The sequence below is a fragment of the Equus caballus genome, chromosome 6, assembly GCF_041296265.1.
Source record: "Equus caballus isolate H_3958 breed thoroughbred chromosome 6, TB-T2T, whole genome shotgun sequence".
NCBI classification, from domain to species: Eukaryota; Metazoa; Chordata; class Mammalia; order Perissodactyla; family Equidae; genus Equus; species Equus caballus.
In genome coordinates, this window is record NC_091689.1 from 39,804,551 (window position 1) to 39,828,670 (window position 24,120).

A 24,120-nucleotide genomic window follows, 5' to 3' on the forward strand; every position below is an offset into this window, starting at 1 on the left:
CCACAAAGAGAGACAGGGTGTGTGCAAAAGCTCGAGTTAATAGTAAAGGCGTGTTTAATTGTCACCTAAACCAGCACAGGTGGTTAGTATCATCGCTGTTACACAGGTGAGGGAGAGAACTGCCCGCGCTAGCACAGCCAACAGGCGCTGGAGCTGGGATCTCAAGCCCTGCAGCCTGGCTCTTCACATACAGGACATCTAAGTTCCCCTCTTGGCTGAGTGGAGTTTCTTCCAGCTTGAAAGTCTAGAATGCCTTCGTCTTGCTTGCCTAGAGGTTCCCAACCAGGGCGGGTTTAGTTGTCGCTGGCTCTGGGAGCAGCTACTGGAATTGAGGGTCGGGACCAAGGATGCTAAGCATCGTCCCGCCCCAGAGGCCAATCACGGCCCAGTGGTGAAACGCTGACTGCTGCATAGATTATGGCAACAAATATTTACTCTTCTGGAGGACGGAGCCGTCGGCTGCGGGAAGGACAGGTAAGTGGTCCTAGAGGAGCCTCCCCCAAGCGGCGTCCAGCTCGCCACTGCCCACCTCAGACCCTTCCAGACCTTCTAGGAGGAGGCGAGCCAGCGCCCTTCCTCCAGCTCCCAGCACCCACCTTCCTCAGGCAGCCTGTCGCGTGAAACCTCAGTCAAACCAAAAGGAAAGGAACGCTCCCTGTCTGGAGAGCCGCTGCCACCGCCGCCTCGGAGCAGTGCCGCCTACACCTGAGCCGCCCAGAATCCGAACTTCCCACATCCAGCCTCTGATTGGAGGGCCTTTGAGCAACCCCTCCGGGAAAGGGGCCTGCCCCTTCTCTCCCACGAGGCTTGCGATTGTTTCTCTCCCTGTGCTATTCGAATTGATTGAAAGGCGAACGCACGGTTCAAAGGATGGGTGGGTCCGACGCGATTATGCCTGAGGGGCGGGGCCGGGGCGCAGGTGAGGCGGTGGGGTCCCTAATCCGCCCGGAGCTCCAGGGCCCCAGCATCGGAGGAAGAATGAAAGCGCTCCTCGGAGCAGAAGGGATGCACTGTTTGCAGGGCTTTTTAACGTCCTTATTTAGTCACACAAATCCAGCACAGCTCATTGGAACGTTTTCTTCACTTAATATTTTTTAAAAAGGGTTTACTACCGCAGATTTCTCCTTACATCGCTTAGCGTTACTTTCCAACATCGCCAGGCTTTTTTTTTCCCATCCGGTTTTTATTGAGGTAAAATTTAAATACCGTGGAAAGGATTGATCTTTTAGTGTGTGATTTGATGAGTTTTGCTAAACGTAAACAGCTGTGTAAGCACCACCCAATCGGGATACAGAGTATTTCCATCACTGAGAGTTCCCTCATCCCCTTTCCAGGCGCCCACTGTTAGGCAGCCAACCTCTGCTCTGATTTCCATCACCACACACATAAAGGGGGTAGGTCCTCCCCTAGGTGGGCCTTCTTTCTCTAACCATGCTTTCCAGATCCATCCCTACTGTTGCGTGATCAGGAGTTGGATTTTATTGCTGAAAAGTATTCCATCGAATACTTTGTCTACCCATTCACCCATTGCTGGACATCTGGATTGTTTCCGTTTTTAGCGATTATGAATAAAGTTGTGTGGGAATTAATAAATAGAAACTTCATTAAATTGGAGTCTTGGGGCCCAAAGGCGGAGCTCTCACACCGTACCTCCTAGCAGAGCCCAACAGGAAGAAGACAGACTTCTTCTTGACCAAGAAGCTCAGGCAATGAGAGACTATCACAACTCAGCTAGTGAAACGCTGCTATACCTCTGGACTCCAAGTTTACAATGGCCGTCCCAACTTCCTCTTCCGCCCAGAATAGAGTTTCTCCTCCATGCTGCTAGCGACTTGCACCTGGCTCGAGATGGTTTCAGACTTTGAATTGCAATTCTTTCTTGGTCCCCCATAAACCCATTTTTGCTGGAGAAATAACTGGCTGTCTGTTTAAGGTCAACAGTTGCTATAAACATTCTTGTACAAGTCTTTTTTGTGGGCATGTTTTATTTCTCTTGGGGAAATATAGATGTGGTATTTCTGGGTCATTCTGGGTACGCTTAACTTTATAAGAAATTGCCAAGCAGTTTTCCAAAAGGAAGCTGGCACATTGTTAGGAACAGAGAGGGTCATGGTGCAATGATAAAACATTCTATTCACCAAGCTAGAGCAATTTTAAACATGTATGGAGCTAATAAAATAGGCTCACTATTGATGAAGCAAAAATCTACAGAACTACAGAGAAAAACTGATGAATCCGCTGTTATCGTGAGTGATTCAGCACACCTCTCTCAGCACTGATTGACCAAATAGACACAATTCAGCAATGATATAAAGAAGATCTCAACAAAAGAATTAACCAACTTGACCGAATGGACATTCAATAATCAGAGAACACATATTTTCCTTGAGCACATATGGAGGAGTTACAAATGATCACACATTAGGCCATGAAGAAAACTTCAACAAACTGCATAGACTCAAGAAAGTTAGAAATTAAAAGCAAAAAATAAATTTAAAATCCCTGTTTAGTAACTTCTGGGTTTAAGATGAAACTTATGATGGAAAATGTAAATATCTAAAACCAAAAGATAATGAAGAAGCAAATCAAGACTAGTGGGATATAGCAAAATAGGTGCTTTGAAAGGAATTTTCAAAGAAATTTTAAATGCTTATATTAGAAAAGAAAATCTTAAAATTAATATGTGTCCCTCTTAAGAAATGAGAAAAATAATAACTGAGTAAAGTCAAAGAAAATAGAAAGATGGTAAAAGAAAGTACACAAACCAGTGAAATAGAAAGTAAAGATACAATAAGAAAATCGACAAAGTTAAAACTTCATTCTTTGAAAAAATTAAAATAGATAAAACTCTAGCAAGATTGATCAAAAAAAGAAGACACAAACAGTATCATGAATGAGAATACACAAAGGGGACTATATGCGTTACTTATTCCTTTGTAGCAGATTACCCCAAAATGTGCAGCATAAAGCAACCACCATTTTATCTGCTCTTGATTCAGTGGGTCAGGAATTTGGGCAGATCTCAGTGGAACAAGTCATCTGTGTTTCATGTCTGTGTTCTCAGCTGGGTTGGCTCAAAGGGCCAGGCACTGGCTGGGATGGGTATTGATCCCCTTTCTAATTCTCTCTTCTCATTCTCCCACTAGAGTGAGAGAATCCACGGCCGTCTCGCTCATCTTTGTGGACCCAGTTGCTGACTATCAAGTGGGGCCATTCTCTCCCTTTGGTTAGGCTTTCCTTCCCCAGCAGATTCTCCATTTGGTCTCTCTTGGACTTCTTTGCCTGGTAGCTGGGTTCCTTCTTGGCATATGTGGAAAGCCTCATAAGACCTCTATTTGGAAGTTCCATATTGGCAGAGGAGAAAAACAAGAGCTGGAGGTAAAGGAACTTGCCCACCTTCTGAAGGAAATAGACTGTGAAGAGGGCACTGAGTCTGTGTGCTTGCCTGTGCCATCTTGCACTCTCTCTTATTCAGGATGATGTGTAGTTTTACATGAAGTTTAGATCTCAGGAATAAATATATAGTGTAGTGTGCACTGATAGAGATTACATACAGGAACTGTGATGGAATGGAGCAGGGTGCTGGAATATATCTTTAAAGTGGTTTTACTGTACCAGAGGACATGATTTTTTTTCCGACTCTGATAAAGAAATATTTTGAATGATTTCTTCTTTTGAAAGACGGCGTGCTCATTACCATTGCCTTGTCACTCTTGCTAATTTTTGTTAGTGTTTCCTTCTAGTCGTTTCTCAAGTATTTCTTTTTGGCTAAATTATTTGTTTATCTATATAAAGCTAAGGGGGTTTGTTTTTCGGTGTGGATTTTTTAGCAGCTCTTCCTAATATGGGAAGGAATTTAATGGTGAATTTTTAAAGTAAAGGCCTAGTGCCCATAGGCACATTTTAATGTGTGAATTCTTTATTAAATATGTCTTATAAATGTTGATGAGGCAGTGTGTTAAAATAGTCATTTATTTTTAACTAACCTAATTTTTGTTAGAAAAGGATTGCATCATTAAAAAAATTAAAATAAAAAAGCTTAAAATGAAAATAACAAAGTCTCCCTCCTCTTCCCAGTTTTCTCCTCTTCTCCCTAGGCCCTAACTCATTTCCCAGAAATCACCTCTGTTAATAGTTTTTAGTTTAGTTTTATATCATATTTCTTCAAGTTTTATCAAGTTTATACAGAATCTATTGATATTCCACTCTGAGGGACTAAGAATTTATCATGATTTAACTCCCCTTCCACCTCTGGATTATATTGTTTATATTTTTATTTTCTAGTCATTGCCTTATTTACTCTAAATAGCATATGTAAATGTTTAATTCTTGATTTATCAAATTTACTATGGATTCAGTATCCACAATGAAAGGCAAGAACACTACCCTTCTACTCCTCTTCTCTCTAGTTACCTCCCTATTGTTCTTAGTTATGTTAATATTGTCTGAAAAATACTGTGTGATCTTAATTCATGTTTCCCCTTTTCCATTTTTCCATTCAAGCAATAACATGCTGTGAATTTTATTGCCTCAGGAGAGGCACAGGGCAGGGAGGAGGGCAGAGTTAGCCAGTCAAATGTTTGCCTGTTTTACTTGTCCGCACACCTGAGCTCAGCGAGGAGCACACGACATTCAGGAGGACGCAGGGGCCCTGGAGGAGCAGGGGCAGGAGAGGCTCCCCCGTCGGAGGTCCGCGAGGGCCGGAGCGGTGCTGAGAAGCTACCTGGGAAACAAACACCGCTCCATGGTGGAGCCCTAGGAGGGGCAAACCTCAGAAAAGGTAGTGGTGTCAGCTATTTGGGGAAAGCAGGACCCTAGCACAGGGTTCCAACCTCAGCTGAGACTCCCATGCTGCGCGTGGAGCCCCGATGGAGCAGAGATCTGCTGCGCTGGAAAGAGTCATTCATGGAGGCTCCCGGGTCCCCGGGTGTGCAGATCACTGAAGCCTGGGGGGCCCCTTCTCTCTGATGATTTGGCAACTGCATACCTTGGTGGGACCCCGGGAGGGCAGAGAAAGCCCAGGAATGTCTGTGGTTACATTTCCCATCAAGCAGGTCTTATGAGAGAGGTAGAGGGAGAAAGAGAATATTTCCCAGAGGTGGAAATTAAACTGAAATGTAGAAAATAAAGTGATATTTCTTATACATTTGAATTTGTTGGCTGAGATACCCTGCCACGTAATCTTTAAATTGCCAAGATTTATGAGATTTACTTGCTGTTCTGTAATATAATTATTAAATCTTCTGTGCTTTTGACATTGTTTGACACCCAAAAGTGAAAACCAATAGACGGCATGTACAATATTAAGATTACATAAGTATTATTCACCGCAAACCAAACATTGCGATTGAACTAATTTAGAAGGAAACTGAAGGCTACGACATTAAAAGTTTGCTGCTTAAATTTTTCTTTTATTTTTTCTGGTTGTACTTAGTTGCCACCATTATGTACAATCTGATGTCTTGGTTTCCCATTTTTGGCCTGAAGAACTTCAAGTAATTGTTTTCTCGTGGGGAGACTGAATGGTAACTTTTTAATTTCCAGATGTCTTCATTTTATCCTGATGCTTAATTAACAATAAGGCTAAATTCAAAAAGTCTTTCCCTAGACCTTTGAAGACATTACTGCACTTTCTTCTATTTTCTTACTTTTGTCTACTTGCTCTAAAATAGATTGAGAGAGGTGAACTGAAGGCTCCATCTCTAGTGGGTTTCTATTTCTCCTTGCATCTCCTACAGTTGTTGCTTTATCGATATTGATGCTATGTTATTTGGTGCAGAGATTTTATACCTTCATTGCAAATTCCCCCTTTAATATTATAAAGTATCTTGTTTTAATGCTTTTTTGGGTCTAAATTCTGACATTACTACAAGTCTGGCTTTGGTTTTTCTCTCAGGCCCAAATACTCTCACGAGGAAGCATCTTGAGGGAACTCCACTGATGGTTGCTCCACAGCCAGCTCCTCCCTTTGAATCCGCTGATGCTGAGCCTAGAGCTTATCTGAGGATTCCTAGAAAGAACCTGGCTTGGCTTTGGTGTCCTGAGATGCAATTTCTTCTCTTTTGATTTTTACAGGAAATTTCAACCCATTTGCTTTCTATTTTCCGGGTAGTCCTCAAAATTTCTGGCACACTGACGAGACTGTAATCGTTTTCTACAGATATAGTTCTGTGATTTTGAAAAGTATCTGTGTTGGAATTTCAGTGGGAGATGAGAGAGTGGGGATTAATCATGTGTCACAGCGTACATCTTGACCTGGAATCTTTCCTGCAAGAGATTCTCAATTGTAAGCTCCACATTTATAGAAATAAAACATTGTTTAGTGCCCATCCATTTTCTTCTTCCCTCTCTTACTCTTCAACATGTATTGCATGTGCACACAAAATCATTTCATTTAACATGTGAATACTTTTCCTTAATATTCACTAAAACTCTCAGTGCTTGAGTTCTCTTTTCTTCCCATGCTGAAAATGTAAAATACTGGAGAGATCTATCTGAACAACGTATCTCTAGTGAGCATTCAGAAATTTCACATGGTTTCCTTTGCTGTGCAGAAGCTTTTTAGTTTGATGTAGTCCCACTTGTTCATTTTTTCTTTAGTTTCCCTTGCCCGGACAGACGTGTGACTTGAAAATATGCTGCTAAGACCGACGTCAAAGATCGTACTGCCTATGTTTTCTTCCAGGAGTTTCATGGTTTCAGGTCTTACATTCAAGCCTTTAATCCATTTTGAGTTGATTTTTGTGCATGGTGTAAGGGAATGATCTACTTTCATTCTTTTGCATGTGGCTGTCCAGTTTTCCCAACACCATTTATTGAAGAGACTCTCTTTTCTCCATGGTATGCTCTTGGCTCCCTTGTCGAATATTAGCTGTCCATAAATGTGTGGGCTTATTTCTGGGCTCTCGATTCTGTTCCCTTGATGTGTGTGTCTGTTTTTGTGCCAGTACCATGCTGTTTTGGTTACTGTAGCTTTGTAGTATATTTTGAAATCAGGAAGTGTGATACCTCCAGCTTTGTTCTTTTTTCTCAGGTGTTCTTTGGCTATTCAGGGTCTTTTGTTGTTCCATATAAATTTTAGGATTCTTTGTTCTATTTCTTTGAAAAATTTTGTTGGAACTTTGATAGGGATTGCATTGAATCTACAGATTGCTTTAAGGAGTATGGACATTTTAATGATGTTGATTCTTCAAATCCAAGAGCATGGAATATCTTTCCATTTCTACGTGTCTTCTTTGAGTTCTTTCATCAATGTTTTATAGTTTTCGGTGTACAGATCTTTCACCTCTTTGGTTAAGTTTATTCCTAGGTATTTTATTCTTTTGATTGCAATTGTAAGTGGGATTGCATTCTTAATTTCTCTTTCTTCTGCTTCATTGTTAGTATGTACAAACGCAACTAATTTTTGTAGATTGATTTTGTTTCCTGCGACTTGACTGTATTTCTTTATTGAGAAGATATTTGCAAACCATATATCAGATAAGGGGTTAGTATCCAAATTATACAAAGAACTCATACAGCTCAACAAGAAAACCAACAATCCAATTAAAAAATGGGCAAAAGATCTGAACAGAGATTTCTCTAAAGAAGATACACAGATGGCAAACAGGCATATGAAAATGTTCTCAACATCATTAGTTATCAGGGACATGCAAATCAAAATTACAATGAGGTATCACCTCCCTCTGGTCAGAATGGCTATAATTAACAAGACAGGAAACAACAAATATTGGAGAGTATGTGGAGAGAAGGGAACCCTTGTACACTGCTGGTGGGAGTGCAAACTGGTGCAGCCACTATGGAAAGCAGTATGGAGTATCCTCAGAAAATTAAGAATAGATCTACCATATGATCCAGCTATTCTGCTGCAGGGTATTCATCCAAAGAACTTGAAAATACAAAAGCATAAAGATGCATGCACCCCTATGTTCATTGCAGCATTATACACAATAGCCAAGACTTGGGAGCAACCTAGGTGCCCATCAAGGGATGAATGGATAAACAAGATGTGGTATTTATACACAGTGGAATACTACTCAGCCATAAGAAATGATGAAACATGGCCATTTCTGACAACATGGATGGTCCTTGAGGGTATTCTGCTGAGTGAAATTAGTCAGAGCGAGAAAGTCAAATACCGTATGACCTCACTCATAAGTAGAAGATAAAAGCAATGACAAACAAACACATAGCAATGGAGATTGGATTGGTGGTTGCCATAGGGAAAGGAGGGGAGGGCAAAAGGGGTGATTAGGCTGACATGTGAGGGGATGGACTATAATTAATTTTGCGGTGGTGAACAGGATGTAATCTACACAGAATTCGAAATATATTATGATGTACATCCCAAAGCTATATAATGTTATAATCCAATGTTACTGCAATTAAAATATAAATAATAAATAAATAAGTGCATATATATATATATATATATATATATATATTTTTTTTTTTTTTTTTTAGGCAGATTAGCCCTGAGCCAATCCCCCTCTTTTTGCTGAGGAAGACTGGCCCTAAGCTAACATTCATGCCCATCTTCCTCTACTTTATATGTGGGATGCCTGCCACAGCATGGCTTGCCAAGTGGTGCCTGTCTGCACCCGGGATCCCAACAGGTGAACCCTGGGCCGCTGAAGTGGAGGGTGCAAACTTAACCACTGTGCCACTGGGTATATTTTAAGAGACATTGCTGTTATGTAGCCATTAGAGAGTGGCATAATTCTGAGGGGAATCACAGCAATTTGTGGTCAGAATACAGAGTAGTATACAGAATACAGTATAGTAATAAAAAATATATCAATAAGTTCAAAGTTTTGAATAAATTGCTTGCATGTAACTTTATTCTTATACTTTCTACACATCACCAGGTTCAAGGCATTTTACAGCTAGTGGGTGATAATATTTGCAATAAGTCAGTTTTTTCTTTATATGATAAATACACAAGCAGAGAGTTATATGTTCAATTTAACTATAAAGACATGTGATGTTACTATCCGCCTGATCTTAAATCCTCCTTTTGGAAGATAAATATTTTTTTATTTAATAGAAACATTAGTTCATCTACTTTGTTAGCCCCATCAGCATCTGTATTATCACTTTTCCTTTTGGAAATCGAATGGCTTGAGCCCTTCTCTAAAGGAACCACTTAGCATTGTGCAGACTCACCATGTGGTGCACCTGAAAGCCCAAAACCCATCATCATACAGACTTGTATTGGGCATGTCCAAAAATTTAGACAGACAGCTATCTTGTAGGTAGCAACAGGAAATAAAAGAGCTGCAAGACAGTCATAGTAAAAGGATGCTGGAAACGTTCTAGATCTTGATCTGGGTGATGGTTACACAGGTATATACATATGTAAAAATTCATCAAGATATATATTTAAGATTTGTGCATTTTACTATATGTCTCTTATACAACAATAAAAAACAACTTGTGAATATAAATGAGAACCATTTTATATAAGCCTCTAAACTTTGCCCAATTATTGAATATAGCAACAGAAATTTTCAGAGGAGTACTAAGTATTAGAAATTTCCCTAAACGGTATGAAACTATTTTATGGTAGTTATTTTAGTTTCCTGCAATAAATTTAAAACATTCTAAAATTTTCAACTTAAGTTAAAACTGTCCCATCAACCGCACAACAGTACAATGGATGGATAATCATGGGTATGATCACATTTTGGAACACTGTGCAGCAATGTCAAGTAAGGAAGCACAGCGGCACTCATAAACATGGATAAACCTCACAAGTGCAAGGTTGGGTGAAAGAAACAAGTCACAAAGAAACTATCAAAGGTAGTCAAAAGGAGCTATATCGTTATGCATGCTTACACAGGTGGCAAACCTAAAGAGATGCCAGAGAATGATGAAAAAAGCCAGTCGTTACCCCTCAAGGGAGGGAGGAGGATGCTGATATAGGAAAGAACCACAGATGGCGCTAAGGTACTGGCATCGTTCTGCTATGTTTCTTCACCTGGGGGGTGGTTACACACGGGTTTACTTTAGGATTGCTCTTTAAGTATAAAAGAGCCATACTAACAAGTAAAAATCCAATAATCAGCTATTTCATGGTCCAGAAAGCCCAGGGGTTTACCCTTTGGGAAACTGAAAGTAGTTGCAGGTAGCCGGCATTATGTGTAGAGTTGCCAGATTTAGCAAATAAAAATAAGAAATTACAGCAAATAAAAACACTGGATGCTCAGTTACATGTGAACTCTGATAAACAATGAATAATCTTTTAGATAAGCATACCCCATGTAATATCTGGTCCCATGCAATATCTGGGACATACACGTACTGAAAAATAATGCGCTGTTTATCTGAAATTCACACATTACTGAGCATCCTGTATTTTATCTGGCAACCGTAAATATGTGGCAAGCTGCACAGGCAGAAGCAGTTCTCGGTGGCCCGGTGAGGGGAGTACCCAAAGGAGGGCCAAGGAAAGGGAAGAGAAAGAAGAAGAAAAGTCTTAAATTAGCCTGACCCTAAGCTATTTGAACAATAGAGTAAGTGAATTAGCTGAGTTCAACCATTATTGCAATAGTTCAGGAGTAATGAATTCACACAATGTATCAAATAATTTCTATCAACAAAAAGCAGTATCAGCAAATGTTTAAAAGAGCCATCAGTGTTTCTCCTAAAAATTGTGTCTCTCTCACTACATCAGCCTCTCTTCTGATCACTTGGGATGAAAATATTGTGAAAGATAGCCTTGAGGATGCTCATTCTGTGACTAAGTTTTCTTAATCTGTAGACAGTGATTAGGAGTCAGGTTGCAATGTAGGTTGTTTCATTTTGTTTTTATTCTACAAATATTATCTGACCACCTATCATGTTCCAGGAACCTGTCTTAGACCCAAAGGACAGATAATGAGTGACACAAACATAGTCCCTTCCTGTGGAGCTCAGAGTCTAGGCCCTAGTGAACTGTAAAATAGATAGATAGATAGATAGATAGATAGATAGATAGAAAGATAGATAGATAGATAGATAAGACAGACAGATAATTACATGCCCTTGGGAAAACATTATCTAGCAATAGTGGATATCTGCTCTTTGCTGCCCAGCATCCCTCTTTCTTTTGGGAAACCATCCAGACTCCATTTTATATTAATTTGTTTGCCTGGAATTGATCCACAAGCCCATTGCCACGATTGATGATGTTTGATTCAAAGATTGGTATACAATCCAATTAGAACTGATGAACCCTTGAGAGCCAGTAAGTAGAGGCTTCTGGAAAAGGGAAGCATCCCCCCTTGCCTTTGGTAATGGATAGGGGAGCTATCCAGATGATCAGGGCCATCAGGTACACACCCCTAGAGGGCACCATTCACATACGCAAAAGATGAAGTCATGACCCAGGAAAAGCATCCTGGTGACATTGCAGAGCCGTGATTCAAGATGAACTGAAACTCCCCACAGATTTTTCAGTTACATTAAGCCAGCAAATCCACCCACTTCTTAGAGCAGGTTGAGTTTCCATTTTCCGTCATTTGCAGCATAGAGTCCTAACTGATGCAATAAAAGTCTAAGAGGAAAGAAAAGGTTTCTTGCCTGTTCCCAACCTCCAGTTTCATGCCCCGGAGGCAATCACTGTGATGCTGCGTTCAGACATTTGGGTGCACACGTGTGTATAACGCATGCCTTTCATGCAAATCGAATTGTATTGTATACATGGTTCCACCACTTGCTCATTCTAAACTTATGTTGTATTGTGGAGATCTTCATTTGTTGATACAGACTATTCTGCAATTGGATGTATCATCATCAATTTGATCTGTCTTCCACTGGTGAAAATTTATTTTCTCTTCAATTTTTTACTATGATAAACAATACCTTTATACATATATCTGTGTGCATTCATGCAATTATATCCAAAGGAAAAAAACCCTAGAAATGGAATTGGTCTTTCAAAGGGAATGTAAAAAATGTTGCCTTCCAGAATGATTATACCAATACAGTCTTCTCAAAAACACATGAGAATGTTTCTTCTCCACCATTAGTAACACTGTGTTTTGCCAAATATAAGAAATTTTGCCAATATGATGGTGAAAAGCAGTATTGTTTTCTCAATTTGCATTTGTTTGATGAGTGTATACACACACATAGACACACATGGAGAGAGATTCATATATATTTAGGCTATATATTTTATAAATTCATTAGCTATTTTTCTATAAATTCCCCATTCATATCCTCCACAGATTTTTCTCTTGGGTCATTTATCTTGTCCTTATTGATTTGTCTTTACATATCAGGAAAATAGACCCTTTTCTCATACATGTTCTTTTTTTTTTAAGTATGCTTTTCCTTTTCTTTTGGTGAGCAAGAGTGGCCCTAAGCTAACACCTGTTACCAATCTTCCTGTATTTTTTTTCTCCCCAAAGCCCCAGTACGTAATTGTATATCCTAGTTCCAAGTCATTCTAGTTCTTCTATGTGGGATGCTACCGCAGCATGGCCTGGTGAGCAGTGTGTAGGTCCACACCCAGGATCCGAACCAGCAAACCCCAGGCTGCCAAAGATGAGCACATGAACTTAACCTCTCGGCCACAGGGCCCGCACCCATACATGTTCTGAATATATTTTTCCAAGTTTGTTGTTCACCCTTCAGCATTGCTTTGTTTCTTTATCATTTTTTTAAGTATAACATTTCAAGTGTACAGAAAGCAGGAGAGAATTATATAATAGCACCTGTATGTCCACCATCCAGTTTTAAAATGTTACCGTAATTTTGCAATATTTGCTTCAGCTTTGTCTTTTAAAGAATAAAATGTTACAGGTACAGTTGAAGCTTCTTTCCACTCTCACTGATGCCGTTCTTCTCCATGTCTCCCCACAGGTGACCACCACCTCAAAGGTGACATGCATCGTTTGTGGAGACCCTTTGTTCACCTGAAAACCCCCTCACATGCACCAAAGGTTTAAATATTTTCCTGTGTCTTTCAGAAGAAAAAAAGACAGCAATAATGAATTGTCTGTGGACAGTTGTTCTCAAGTAAGCCTTCCCGGGATCTGCAAGCATCTTTCCAAGAGAGACCAGGTTCACATCGTTGCAACAGTGAGGCTCGCAAAGCTCCCATGAGAAGCTGTTCACAAACTGTGCCACCTTCTGACTGATGTTGCTGATAAAGAACAGAGAAGAATCTGCCCATTAAACTTGCCTCAAAGGAGGTCGTTGAGTTGTGATTGGATATATTATATATTATACAATAATTTATTTTGACCCTAGGAGAGGTTCATTTGAAAAAGGCCATAATACCTCTTTCTGCCCACTTTGGAGCAGACTTTAGCTGGGGTCAAAGCCCTAACGTCAGCCTCTATGAAAGGTTGCAAGCAGGTGGGCTGGGGCATTCCTATCTGCTCAGGCACATGACAAATGAAGACATTTCCTGAGGAGGGTGATGGAACCAATGTGCTCATGTCTGAACGTTTTTGCAGAAAGAATTAAAGGACAGTAAAAAAAAACTTCTGAATACTCTGTAGTCTTTTGATATTCTGAAACTTCTACCTCATTGCTTATTTTTAAAAGAACCCAAATTGGGCTTGGCCTAAACAAGGGAGTCACCTGTGATTTTGACAACACCTTAAACAGTACACTCCCATGGTTTTATACTTTTTCATAGATCTGTTTCTTTAAAAATGTATATATATAATTTTTTAAAATTATAAAGTTTCTATAAATTGCACCAGACTGTGCATATCATTCTGCAATTCAGCATGGTTATTCACTATGACTTCAAAATTTATCCATGTGGATGCATATAGATTGAGAGTATTCCTTTTAACCCACGAATAGCAGTCCCTTTTGTGAATATATTTTTCTATTTTAAAATTAATAAACATTTAGATTATTCCTTTTTCCTTTAGTAAAAACAATGCTGCATTGACATATCTCCTTGTGCACGTGTCCTAGGATTTCCCTAGTGTGTCTGTCTACAAGGGAGGCTGTTGGTTTGTGAGTCCTGCACCCTCCTTACTGGCTATTGTGAAGTGTTCTTCAGCGTGGTTGTCTCATAGAGTTCATACTTTTCCCTAGTAGTAAGTGAGGATTCCTCTTACCCACATCCTTTCTGTCTCTTGTGTGTATCCTTTGTGTTTGGGAGTTGTATGATTTTGATAGTAGTATAATTTATCAAACTATTGCCTTATGGCTCCTAGCCCATGTGTGTGTGTGTGTGTTTTGTCATGTTTAGAGGTTTTTGGTCACGTTTAGTTTTGGCAGTAAATGGTTACTGTAGCTTAACTTGCAAATATAGTTTTGAGGTTGTTCATTTTGTTTCACAACGATGACATTAAAGGAGAATAGTACTAATAGTCCAGAAATCTGGTAATCCTGCAGCAGGATTCTATCCAGACTGTGCAACACTTTCTCTGCCAGATATTAAGGGAGGCTAACAGTGAGGTTAAATTAAATTCAGAAACCTGCGATTGGGAAACCATGCTAAACAGTGTGTGTAGCAGCCAGACGTCTTCGTTGAAAGGCTTCTGCTCACTGCCCAGAGCCGGGTTGTCTAATGCAGCATTAATAACCGTATCAGGTCGAGGGTGAAGATTGATCTGGAGGCTTTAGTACTGATGCTCCTTTCTCCCTATCTTCCTTGTCCTACTTCTTTTGAATAATGTTCACTTTCTCCTCATTATCAGGTCAAAGTTTCAGGAAAGTCCTAGATGTAACAAAGTTCAGGCTAAAAATTTTTGAAATGTTAAGTTTATGCAAGACATTAAACTTTGTCATACCATCCCAGCCAAAAGTAAACTAAAACTCCAAACCTGTTGCATAACCAGACGTGACATCTGCAGAGCCGTCCTGTAGAAATAAGCAATAAACTACACAGTGAACAAGGAACATAGCAGGTGTGGTCAATCAGGAAGAGCTTTTTGATACAAATTGATGATATTTTTACTTCTGGAACAATCAGAGGTATGTTCTTATTTTAGGTGTTCAATCTTTTTTGTAAAACATATTATTTAATAACAGTATAAGATCTAATAATGGTTTATTGCACTATCTGTGGGGGTGAGGGTAGGGCTTACTTTCACCATCTAAATGTCCCTAAAAGAAGAATCTTTACCTCAACACGTGCATTCCTCCAAATTATGTGTGAAATTTCCTTTGAAGAGAACTCAAATACTTTAGAAAAGTTTGGAGCCTACATAAGGAAAGTCATTTTGATTTTCAATTTTCACGATCTTTAGAAGGTGCTAAAGTCTTTAAACCCTTTTGGCCAGAGGTGGATTTTTTAATAAGAACGTGAAGAAAACAAGTCTCGACTCAAAGCACGTGGAAAGACATCTGTAGTTTACAAAGCCTTCTTAGGGTAAAGTCTTCGTAATCCTATTCTCTCCTCAGCAAACTCCAAGGCACTCATGGTTACAATTTGTGTGGCAGCACCTCTCATTTCTGTATGACATTTTGGTTACTTAATTATTGGAACTCACCATTCCATAAATCTGCGCTTGCCATTTGCCTTCTGACTCCAATTCCTGCCTCGTGCCTTCCTGCAACTCCAGCTCTCAGGTGAGATGGGTCAGCTCAGACCTGAGGAGGGAATGACGGCTGCTTGAGATGATGGAGATGGATTCAGAGCAGCTGCTTGGGAAGCAGGCAGTTGTTCTGAGCAAGAAGGTTCAGTGCTTCAAGGCCGTTACTCTCAGCCCAGGAATAAAATTCTATGGGACACAGTTTAATTGCTTCAAGATTCAATTCATAACCCTTTTTCCTGCATCCCGTCATTATTAGGCCATTAATATTTTGTCCCTTTTATTACATTCCAACAGATCTAGGCAAATATTTGCCAATAATTTTAGAGATGAAGCTACATGTGACTCTTCACTCGAGTGCTGAGTGACTACTATCATAGGCTACAACCAGTAAGCAGTGAAGCCTAGACAAAGATCCGGATACGAAGGGTAATAATCAGTATATTCATCTCTCTTGTTTGTAGTTCCCACAGATACTAAGTGGTTAATTTATTAGCTTAAGAAAGATACTTCACTGTATCATAATTGTCAAGGAGTGAAAATATTGCCTAAAAGCATTGGCCAAGCTGTGCCTCTGCTGTGAAATCTTTTATGTAGGAAACGTTAACGTGTCATCATATGCCGATAGGCACCAAGGCCTTTGAGGAAGGCATAAGAAATTAAAGACCAAAATCATTTAATTTGAGAATAGATGCATTAACAAGATCAAATACGAGTTACTTGTCTTTTGTTTCAGATACTACCCTGAAAAAATTTTCCTCAGCACATATTGACTATATTTTGAAGGAAAAGGAGCATAATATAACCTTTGAGTCCTGAGAAGAGCAATTGCAGTCAATGGACTTAATGTCTTAAATGGCTTTTAGTATCATCATTGGTGGTATATAGAAAAAGGTTACAAAGCCTCTTTCACAGCTGGAACTTACAAATTAATCCTGTTCAGCAGCATTCTCTCTCTGTGCTCACTAATCAGCTCATGCAGCTGGTGGCTGACGTTCATCTCTTCCTAATTAGAGGAGCACGTGCTGCAAAGCCATCATTCTGAATGAGAGCAATGGTGTTTACTCTGTTTCCCTCACCCTTCCTGCTTCATTCACCGTTAAGCAACCCATGACAATGACACAGCTTGTCACACAGAGTATGAGGAGATGGAATCACAACATTTGGAGGTAGATTGCTTGGATTTGAGTCTAGGCCTTCAACTAGCTGTGTGACCTCGGGCACGTTACCTAATCTCTCTGAGCCTCGGATTCTCCATCTGTAAACAGTTGTTCCAGTCACTTCCTAAATTCTGATGATTAAATGAGATAATACATGGAAAAGCACTACGCAAATATCTTTTACAATTTTTAATTGTTGAAAATTTCAAACCTATTCTAAGGTTGAGAGAAGACAGTTGTACCCTCATGTGCCCATCACCCAGCTTCAACAATCATCCATTCACGGTCAGTGATATTCATCTATACTCCAACCAGTACTCTCTCTTGCCCCCAAAGGAATCTTATACAGCAAATTCCAGATGTCATATCATCCCCATGCTTACATATTTTAGTGTGTATCTCTAAAAGGTAAAGTCTCTTTTTTAAAAGCATAACCATAAAGCCATTATCCTACTTAAAAATTTTAACACATACCTAGTCAGTGGCCATTTCCCAGTTGTCTCATAAAATCTTTTTAGAATTATTTTGTTTGACTCAGGATTTAAATAAGGTCTACACATAGCATTTGACTGACCTGTCTCTTTAGTCTAATCTATAACTACACTGTTCAACATGGTAGCCACTAGCCACATGTATCCATTTAAATTTAAACACAAATTAATTCAAATTAAATAAAATTAAAAATTCAGTTCCTCCGTTGCAACAGCCACATTTCAAGTGCCAAATAGTCGCATGGATAGTGCAGATATGGAACATTTCCACGACTGCACAAAGTGTTATAGCACAGTGCTGATCTACAAGTCTCTCTTCCCTCTCTGTTTCATTCATTTTGATTGTCAAAAAAACCCCAAGTCATTTATGTCATGGAATTTCCCACATTCTGGAGTTTTCTGATTGAATCCCCATGGTGCCATTTAACATGTTCCTTGGCCCTCTGTATATAATTGATGGTTACAGCTAGAGGCTGAAAAGCTGTTTGTCTGTTTCGTGAGCTCAAGTCCTACCATGTGACCTTGAGCACGTAACTTGACCTATCTAAACGTCCGTTCCCTCACATATGAAACAGGAATAGTAACAGTACCTACACCATTGGATTGTTATGAATGTGAAAGGAGATAATTAATCTGAAGTGCTTGGCCTGGTGCATGGCTTATGGCATGGATTAAGTATCCATTAGTTATTATTTGCATTATTATACTGGTTATTAGGCACTGACTCTCAAATCTTAGTCCATGCACTGGCTGTGTGAAAATCCTCCACAGACATAAACAAAAGCTTTCTAGAGATTCTAATTAAGCAGGCTGTAATGCGGTCTCATTATATTTGTTAAAATAAGTCTATCAAATCTTTGTCTAGGATTTACTTTTATTAATTGATTTGCATTCAAGTGATTAGGTTGATTACAATAATTATCCAGTGGACTCTCAAAATTTTACTAACATTCCTCTCTTTGGGCATGCTTGGAAAATCTGTCCCTAAATCAATATTACAAAGTATATACAAAATATTCACCACAGCACTTTTACAATCAAATATTCATTCCATTTTTATTATTACAGCTTAGCCTAGAGAATTAAGTAAACATGTATTACTTCACTCCTACACACCGTTTAAACGCAGCTAATAGACAGTGAATAAACCGGCCCATCCCCGGCGGGATCAGGAGTTGCTTGCCCCGTATGCTGTCCCCAGGCTGCAGCCGCCTGAGGGGACTCGCCCGGGGCCCCGCCCTCAGAGCTCACACCCGCCGTGCGCTCTCGCCCCGGGGCCGCCCCGCCGACCCTCCCGCGCGGCTCTGCGCGCACAGGCCGGACGCTCGGAGCCGGCGCCGGGCCGCCCTGCTCTGCCTCCCCGACGCAGCGGCGCCTCTGGACCGAGCACGCGCACCAGCGGCCTCCGCGCAGGCTCCGTGCCCGCGCACGCGCCCTCGCGTCGCGCTCCTGGCGGAGAGACCTGCGCTCGGGCCGGGCTCCGGGCGGTTCTTGCGGTGCCGTTCCACCGGGACTTCCGCGCTTCGGCGGCCTTTCTGACGAGCCGCCGCGCCCAGAGATGTTCAGGTTGGAGCGACACTTCCCAGAGGGCAGCGGTCACTCCAGATCTTCGGCTTCCATTCCGTTTTCGCGCGGTTCTCCCTCTTTGCAGGGTGAGTTGAGCTCATCTGTGGATGTATTAGCACAGGATGCGGGAATCCTGTGAAGCGAGTCAATTCGGAGCCCGACGTGAACCAGGAGGGGTGGCGGCGGAAGCGCTCACAGCGTGGAGGCCCGTAGTAGGGACGCCAGTCCTCACGGGACTCTCGGGCCTGAACGGCAGAGGACGGTGTGTGTGGGGACAGATGGGCAGCGTGTGGCGGGGTGTGTGTGTGAGAGACGCGAGTGAGCGGTGGGATGCGCCTCCGTGCCGTGGGTGTGGCTGCGAGGCTGTGACAGGTGCGTGGCTGTGCTGGGGTGACGGGGATTTGGTTGCATGTCCTTCACCTGTGCGGGTGTGATGGCTGTGGCTCTGTGGCGTCACTGTCTGGTGGCTCTGGGCTCCCTGGTGTTCCTCCTCTTCTCTCTTCACAGCTGCTTGGCTGCAAGAGGGAAGTAGGATATTGAGCCCTAAAGGAAGATTTCCAGCCAGGGGGCACCGAGGTTAGTTTGGGAAAGCCTAGAAAGTTCTCTACTTGGGAGCTCTGAGGGGCAGCTACTGTCTCAGAGCCTCGGGGTTCCCAGAGCTCGGACCCCAGGAACGTGCTGTAAACCTATACCCGTAGTCCAGGCTCTGTCCTCCTTTCCATCTGTTTATGTGTATGAGCAGGGCGGGTGTGGACCTGGAGAGTGTCCTACATGTAAGGAAGTCATTCTGTGCCCCAAGAACAGCCAGGTGCCTCCTGACTTCCTCCTCAGTCCTGCCATCCCCCAAAGAAGAATCTTGGGGAGGGGAAAGAATTGTTTTCATGCAAAAATCAACATTGAGGATAGTTGTTTCTTTCTTTCATAAATTCACTGATTTTAAATTATTGATATAAGAAAAATTTAACAAAACTTTGCAATGATATCTGATTTTTAGTTGTCTTCCCAAAAAGATTTCCAAATACTGATTGAAATACAAGAAAATAAGGAATCGTTTTATTTACCAACATGTCTTTTGTTGCTGCTTCAGGGCACTGAGAGTCTTACTGATGTTCTCACTTTGAGACCCTTGATCACATCAGCTTCTTTGCGCAGGTTGTGATTCACAAATGTCTCTTTGTTTCTGCTGCATTTCGGCAGGAGGGAAATTTCCTCCTCTTTTCTAGAAACTCTTGATGTATGAATTAAAAATGCATTCTCAAGCAAAAGATCTAATTTTGCCCATTATTTTTGTGAGCATTATCAGAGCAGGGCTGATAAGCACAATTTTACTCTAGGAAGGAGAATCGTTTCTTTTATAATACCCAATTAGGGGACATGCAATGTTCTTCAATAAAAATAGCTAACATATTTATATGGGATTACAACATATTACTAAGTTTCAATGTAGATTATATTTCTCCAACATATTCATGCTTAGTAAGTGATCTTCGTACTCTTGCCTTTACTGATGAAAAACCCAAGACACTAAAATGTCATGAACTCTAAGAGCAGTTACGTTTAGAAAATCTGAGAACAGAATCTATGTCTTAAGTTTCAACTGGATACCGTTCCCCAGTTATGAGTGCATATTTTACACTTGGACCAGTATCATCCTGATTAATAATCCTGTACATGCCATCACATAGCAGAACCAAATTAATTAACCTGTTCCCTCTTAGATTTTTGTGTTTCTAGTTTTTGGCTGTCAAAAACTCTGTATTGAAGATACTCGTACATGCATTTCTTTATCTCAATATTTTCTTAAGAAATGTCTAGAACTAGAATTTGGGGCAAAATAATCAGATTTTTAGTAAATGCTTATCATATGCCAGACCATGCCATCTTAGTATTTGGGGTGATAGAAAGACTCAAATGACACTGTTGATACTCTTATGTTCCTTCTGGTAGGTAAAGTAAACCCTGAATAGGAATAGATGCATCGAAGGCCACTGGGGAGATTCAGATAATGTGACTTGGTGTTTGATAAGGCAGTGATGTCATTCTGACTGCAGCCACCACTGTCGGGTTGTGATCAAACTCTGATGACCTATGAGAGCACCGTGATGGTAAGGAATTTATGTTGTAAATTTTTACCTTACTTTTTCAGTTGAGATATATACATGATCATAAAATTCCTCCCTTTTTTTTTTTCGGTGAGGTAGTTTGGCCCTGTGCTAACACCTGTGGCCAATCTTCCTCTTTTTGCTTGAGGAAGAGTGGCCCCGAGCTAACATCTGTGCCCATCTTCCTCTATTGTGTATGTGGGGTGCCACCACAACATGGCTTGATGAGTGGTGTAGGTCCATGCCTGGGACCCAAACCTGTGAACCCGGGCCACCAAAGCAAAATGTGCTGAACTTGACCACTACGCCACTGGGCCAGCCCCAAATTCACCTTGTAAAAATCTACTCAAAAGAAAACTTTTTACTATATTCACAAGGTTGTACAAATCAGTACCACTATCTAATTCCAAAATATTTGATCACCTTAGTAAGAAACCCTGGCCTTGTTAGCTGTCACTTCCTATTCCATCGTCCTCCCATACTCTGGAGACCACTAACCCAGCTTCTGTCTCCATGGATTTGCTGACTCTTGAAATTCAGTCTACATGGAATCATGCAGTATGTGTCCTTTTATGTCTAGCTCCTTTCACTTAGCATGAGGTTTTCAAAGTTCGTCCATGTGGTAGATAAGCACATCATTCTTTTACTTTATTTTGTAAAGTATACATGGCATTACATTTGCCATTTTAACCACTTTTCAGTGTACAGTTCTGTGACAGTAAGTGCATTCACATTGTTGTGCGACCATCAGCACCATCCACTTCCAGGACTTTTTCATCTTCGACTGAAACTCTGTCCCATTAAACACTAACTCCCCATTCCCCTCTCCGCCCAGCCCTGGCAGCCACCGTTCTCCTTTCTGTCTCTATGAATTTGACTTCTCTAGGACCCTCATAGTAGAGCAATCGTGCAAAATTTATACTTTCATGACAGGCTCATTTTACTTAGCACAGTGTCCTCAAGGTCATCCACGAGGAGTAGGTATCAAAATAGCCTTATTTTTCTGACTGCGTAATATTCCCTTATATCCATAAATGGCATTTTCTTCATCCATCTGTTGATGGACATTTGGGTTGCTTCCACTTTTTGGCTGTGACAAATGTGAACATTTGTGTACTAGTTTTTGTGTGAATGCATATTTCCATTCTCTTCGGTATATAGCTGAGGACAGAAGTGCTGGGTCACACGGTAACTCCTACTTTACATTTTTTATTCTGATGATGATGGTTGCTGAGTGAGACTGATAGGATAAGAAAATTGAGCAGCTTTCTGGAGGACGTGGCTAACAGGATGGGAAAGGGTTCCATACAGAGAACTTGCAAAAGGATGTAGCCCTGAGACCAGCAACAATACATATTAGCTATACTCAGGGACTTCAGCCATCTGTCTAGACAGTCATCCAACAATGAGCATGCCTAAAAACCTGAGAGGAGATTGTGTCACTGGTAACTGAAGGAATCAAAAACCATTTAATAAAACAACCCAAATTTAGTACATTTCCCTAAGACCAACTAAACTCTGTTTAGAAGAATGAACTTTCCACATTTTGGAAAACAGCTTCCACTTAACACACAACAAATCTTCACATGCATAGATATTTTAAGAAATGGACAATCAGCAAGTTAAATACTTAAACAAACAAAATCCCCCATCGGGGGCAAAAGATAAGCACTGTCAACATGTAAATGTAAAACTTTCTAGATTTTTTCTGTCTATTGAAGTCTGATGATTTTTCAGTCATTTGATATTGAGATACACATGTGTTCTTCAAATGGTATCATATTGTACCTATAGTTTTATAACCTGATTTTTCTACTGACAGTGTTTCTGGAATGCTTTCCATGTTCACGATATTTTTCCTGACTTCACGTTTATTACGTGGATATGTTGTAATGTGTTTAACCATTCATTTTTCTGGAATTGGAATACTGAATATTTCCTGACCAGTTCTATGTCTTTTCTAACCTCTTCAACCTCACCTGACCCCAAGGCCATGAGGTAAGGTGTGGCTGGATGGCGTGGCTCCTTTTCAGTCCTGGAAGGTGTGAATGGAGGGAGGAGGACCTGTTCAGGGCTGGGCTGAGCAGCCTAGTCTCAGGTGCAGAGCAGCTTCCCCAAAGTGGAGGTCTGGCCAGAAAACTGTCTGTTGAAGTGTTTGGGTTTCCTGGGCATTAGGGGAAGAGTTTGGGTTTGTCTACAGTCCTTCTAATTTTTTCATATTGTTATGTTTGTACAGTTAGAGGTGTTATGCAAAATGGAATGGAGGAGCCAAATGTTACTTCCTCTCATGGTAACCCTAAATTATGCTTGCTCTCATGGTCTCTTTTTCCTTTCCCAGCTCTGGATTCTCTTTGTTCTTTCCCAGTAGAGGAATCCCAAGGAGGAGTGATCTGTTTTGGCAGGTGCAAAACCATGGTATGTGTAAGTTAGTGTTTCCTTCTCGTTGAAATAGTGAGACGTAAATGTTTTCATTAATTGTTCTGAAGCTTCCTACCCAAAAGAACCCCATGTTATTATGTGCTTCCCAGTTCCTCCCATTCCAGTGAACTGAACAATGGTTCCAAATAACCTAATCCTCCTTATGTGGCCCAGTCTCTTCTAGCCAGTGTTTATATATTCACTGACCAGATTATTCTCTCCTATGTGTTCAACTTAGTAATATTAAGAGCTATAATGGAGGAATGAAGAAATTAAGTCCTGTCGAAAAATGATTTGAGCTTCCTGTGTCAGGACTGTAGTTGCATGAGAGATGGAGATCCCATTTGGCCAAGCAGGGAAAGACTCTGACATTCTCACAGATGTGAGTTCTCTAGATACACGTGATAAAGCCCAGCAATGAACGGTCTCTGAAGGCTGAGATCCAATGCTCTGTGAGGTTTTTGGAATTGAATAGCAATATGATTTAAGACTTGAAAATATATGGATCATGGTTCTTGGTAAGGGATTCCTGAATGATAAATATGACTATTTTATTGCTGACTAGGATGCAATGAATTTTAATGACTTTGATATAATTCTGGATCATCCTACATTAGTATCCTCTAACTCATGAACCACAGAAGTACTAAGTCAGGGATTGCTAGTGGCCATAAGAGAGAGTAAAATCATGTCTTAAATTAACAGAGAGCAAGAGCGGAAAAGACCTTAGATATGTTGTCCAACTTAATGTATAAAATCATAATCATCTAAACATGATTAATTCTATTATACCATAAGTTAGAGTGCTATGCAGCCATTCAAAATATTTGTCAAAATAATGAAACTACGTATGATAGAATTTAACAAAGAATTTGAGTATTTAAGATATTCT

At 40.6% G+C, this 24,120-nt stretch overlaps 1 protein-coding gene across 1 annotated transcript in view; it reads left to right on the plus strand.

Annotated features, from left to right (window-relative positions):
• LOC102148351 (serine/threonine-protein phosphatase 2A regulatory subunit B'' subunit beta) overlaps nucleotides 1–13,180 on the plus strand; it is a 53,850-nt gene extending 40,670 nt beyond the window's left edge. Inside the window, exon 3 of the mRNA XM_070269723.1 lies at nucleotides 12,850–13,180. Coding sequence (XP_070125824.1) covers nucleotides 12,850–12,906 — 57 coding nt within the window. The 3' untranslated portion in view covers nucleotides 12,907–13,180. The remainder of the gene's footprint in view (nucleotides 1–12,849) is intronic.
• Nucleotides 13,181–24,120: the final 10,940 nt, after the last annotated feature.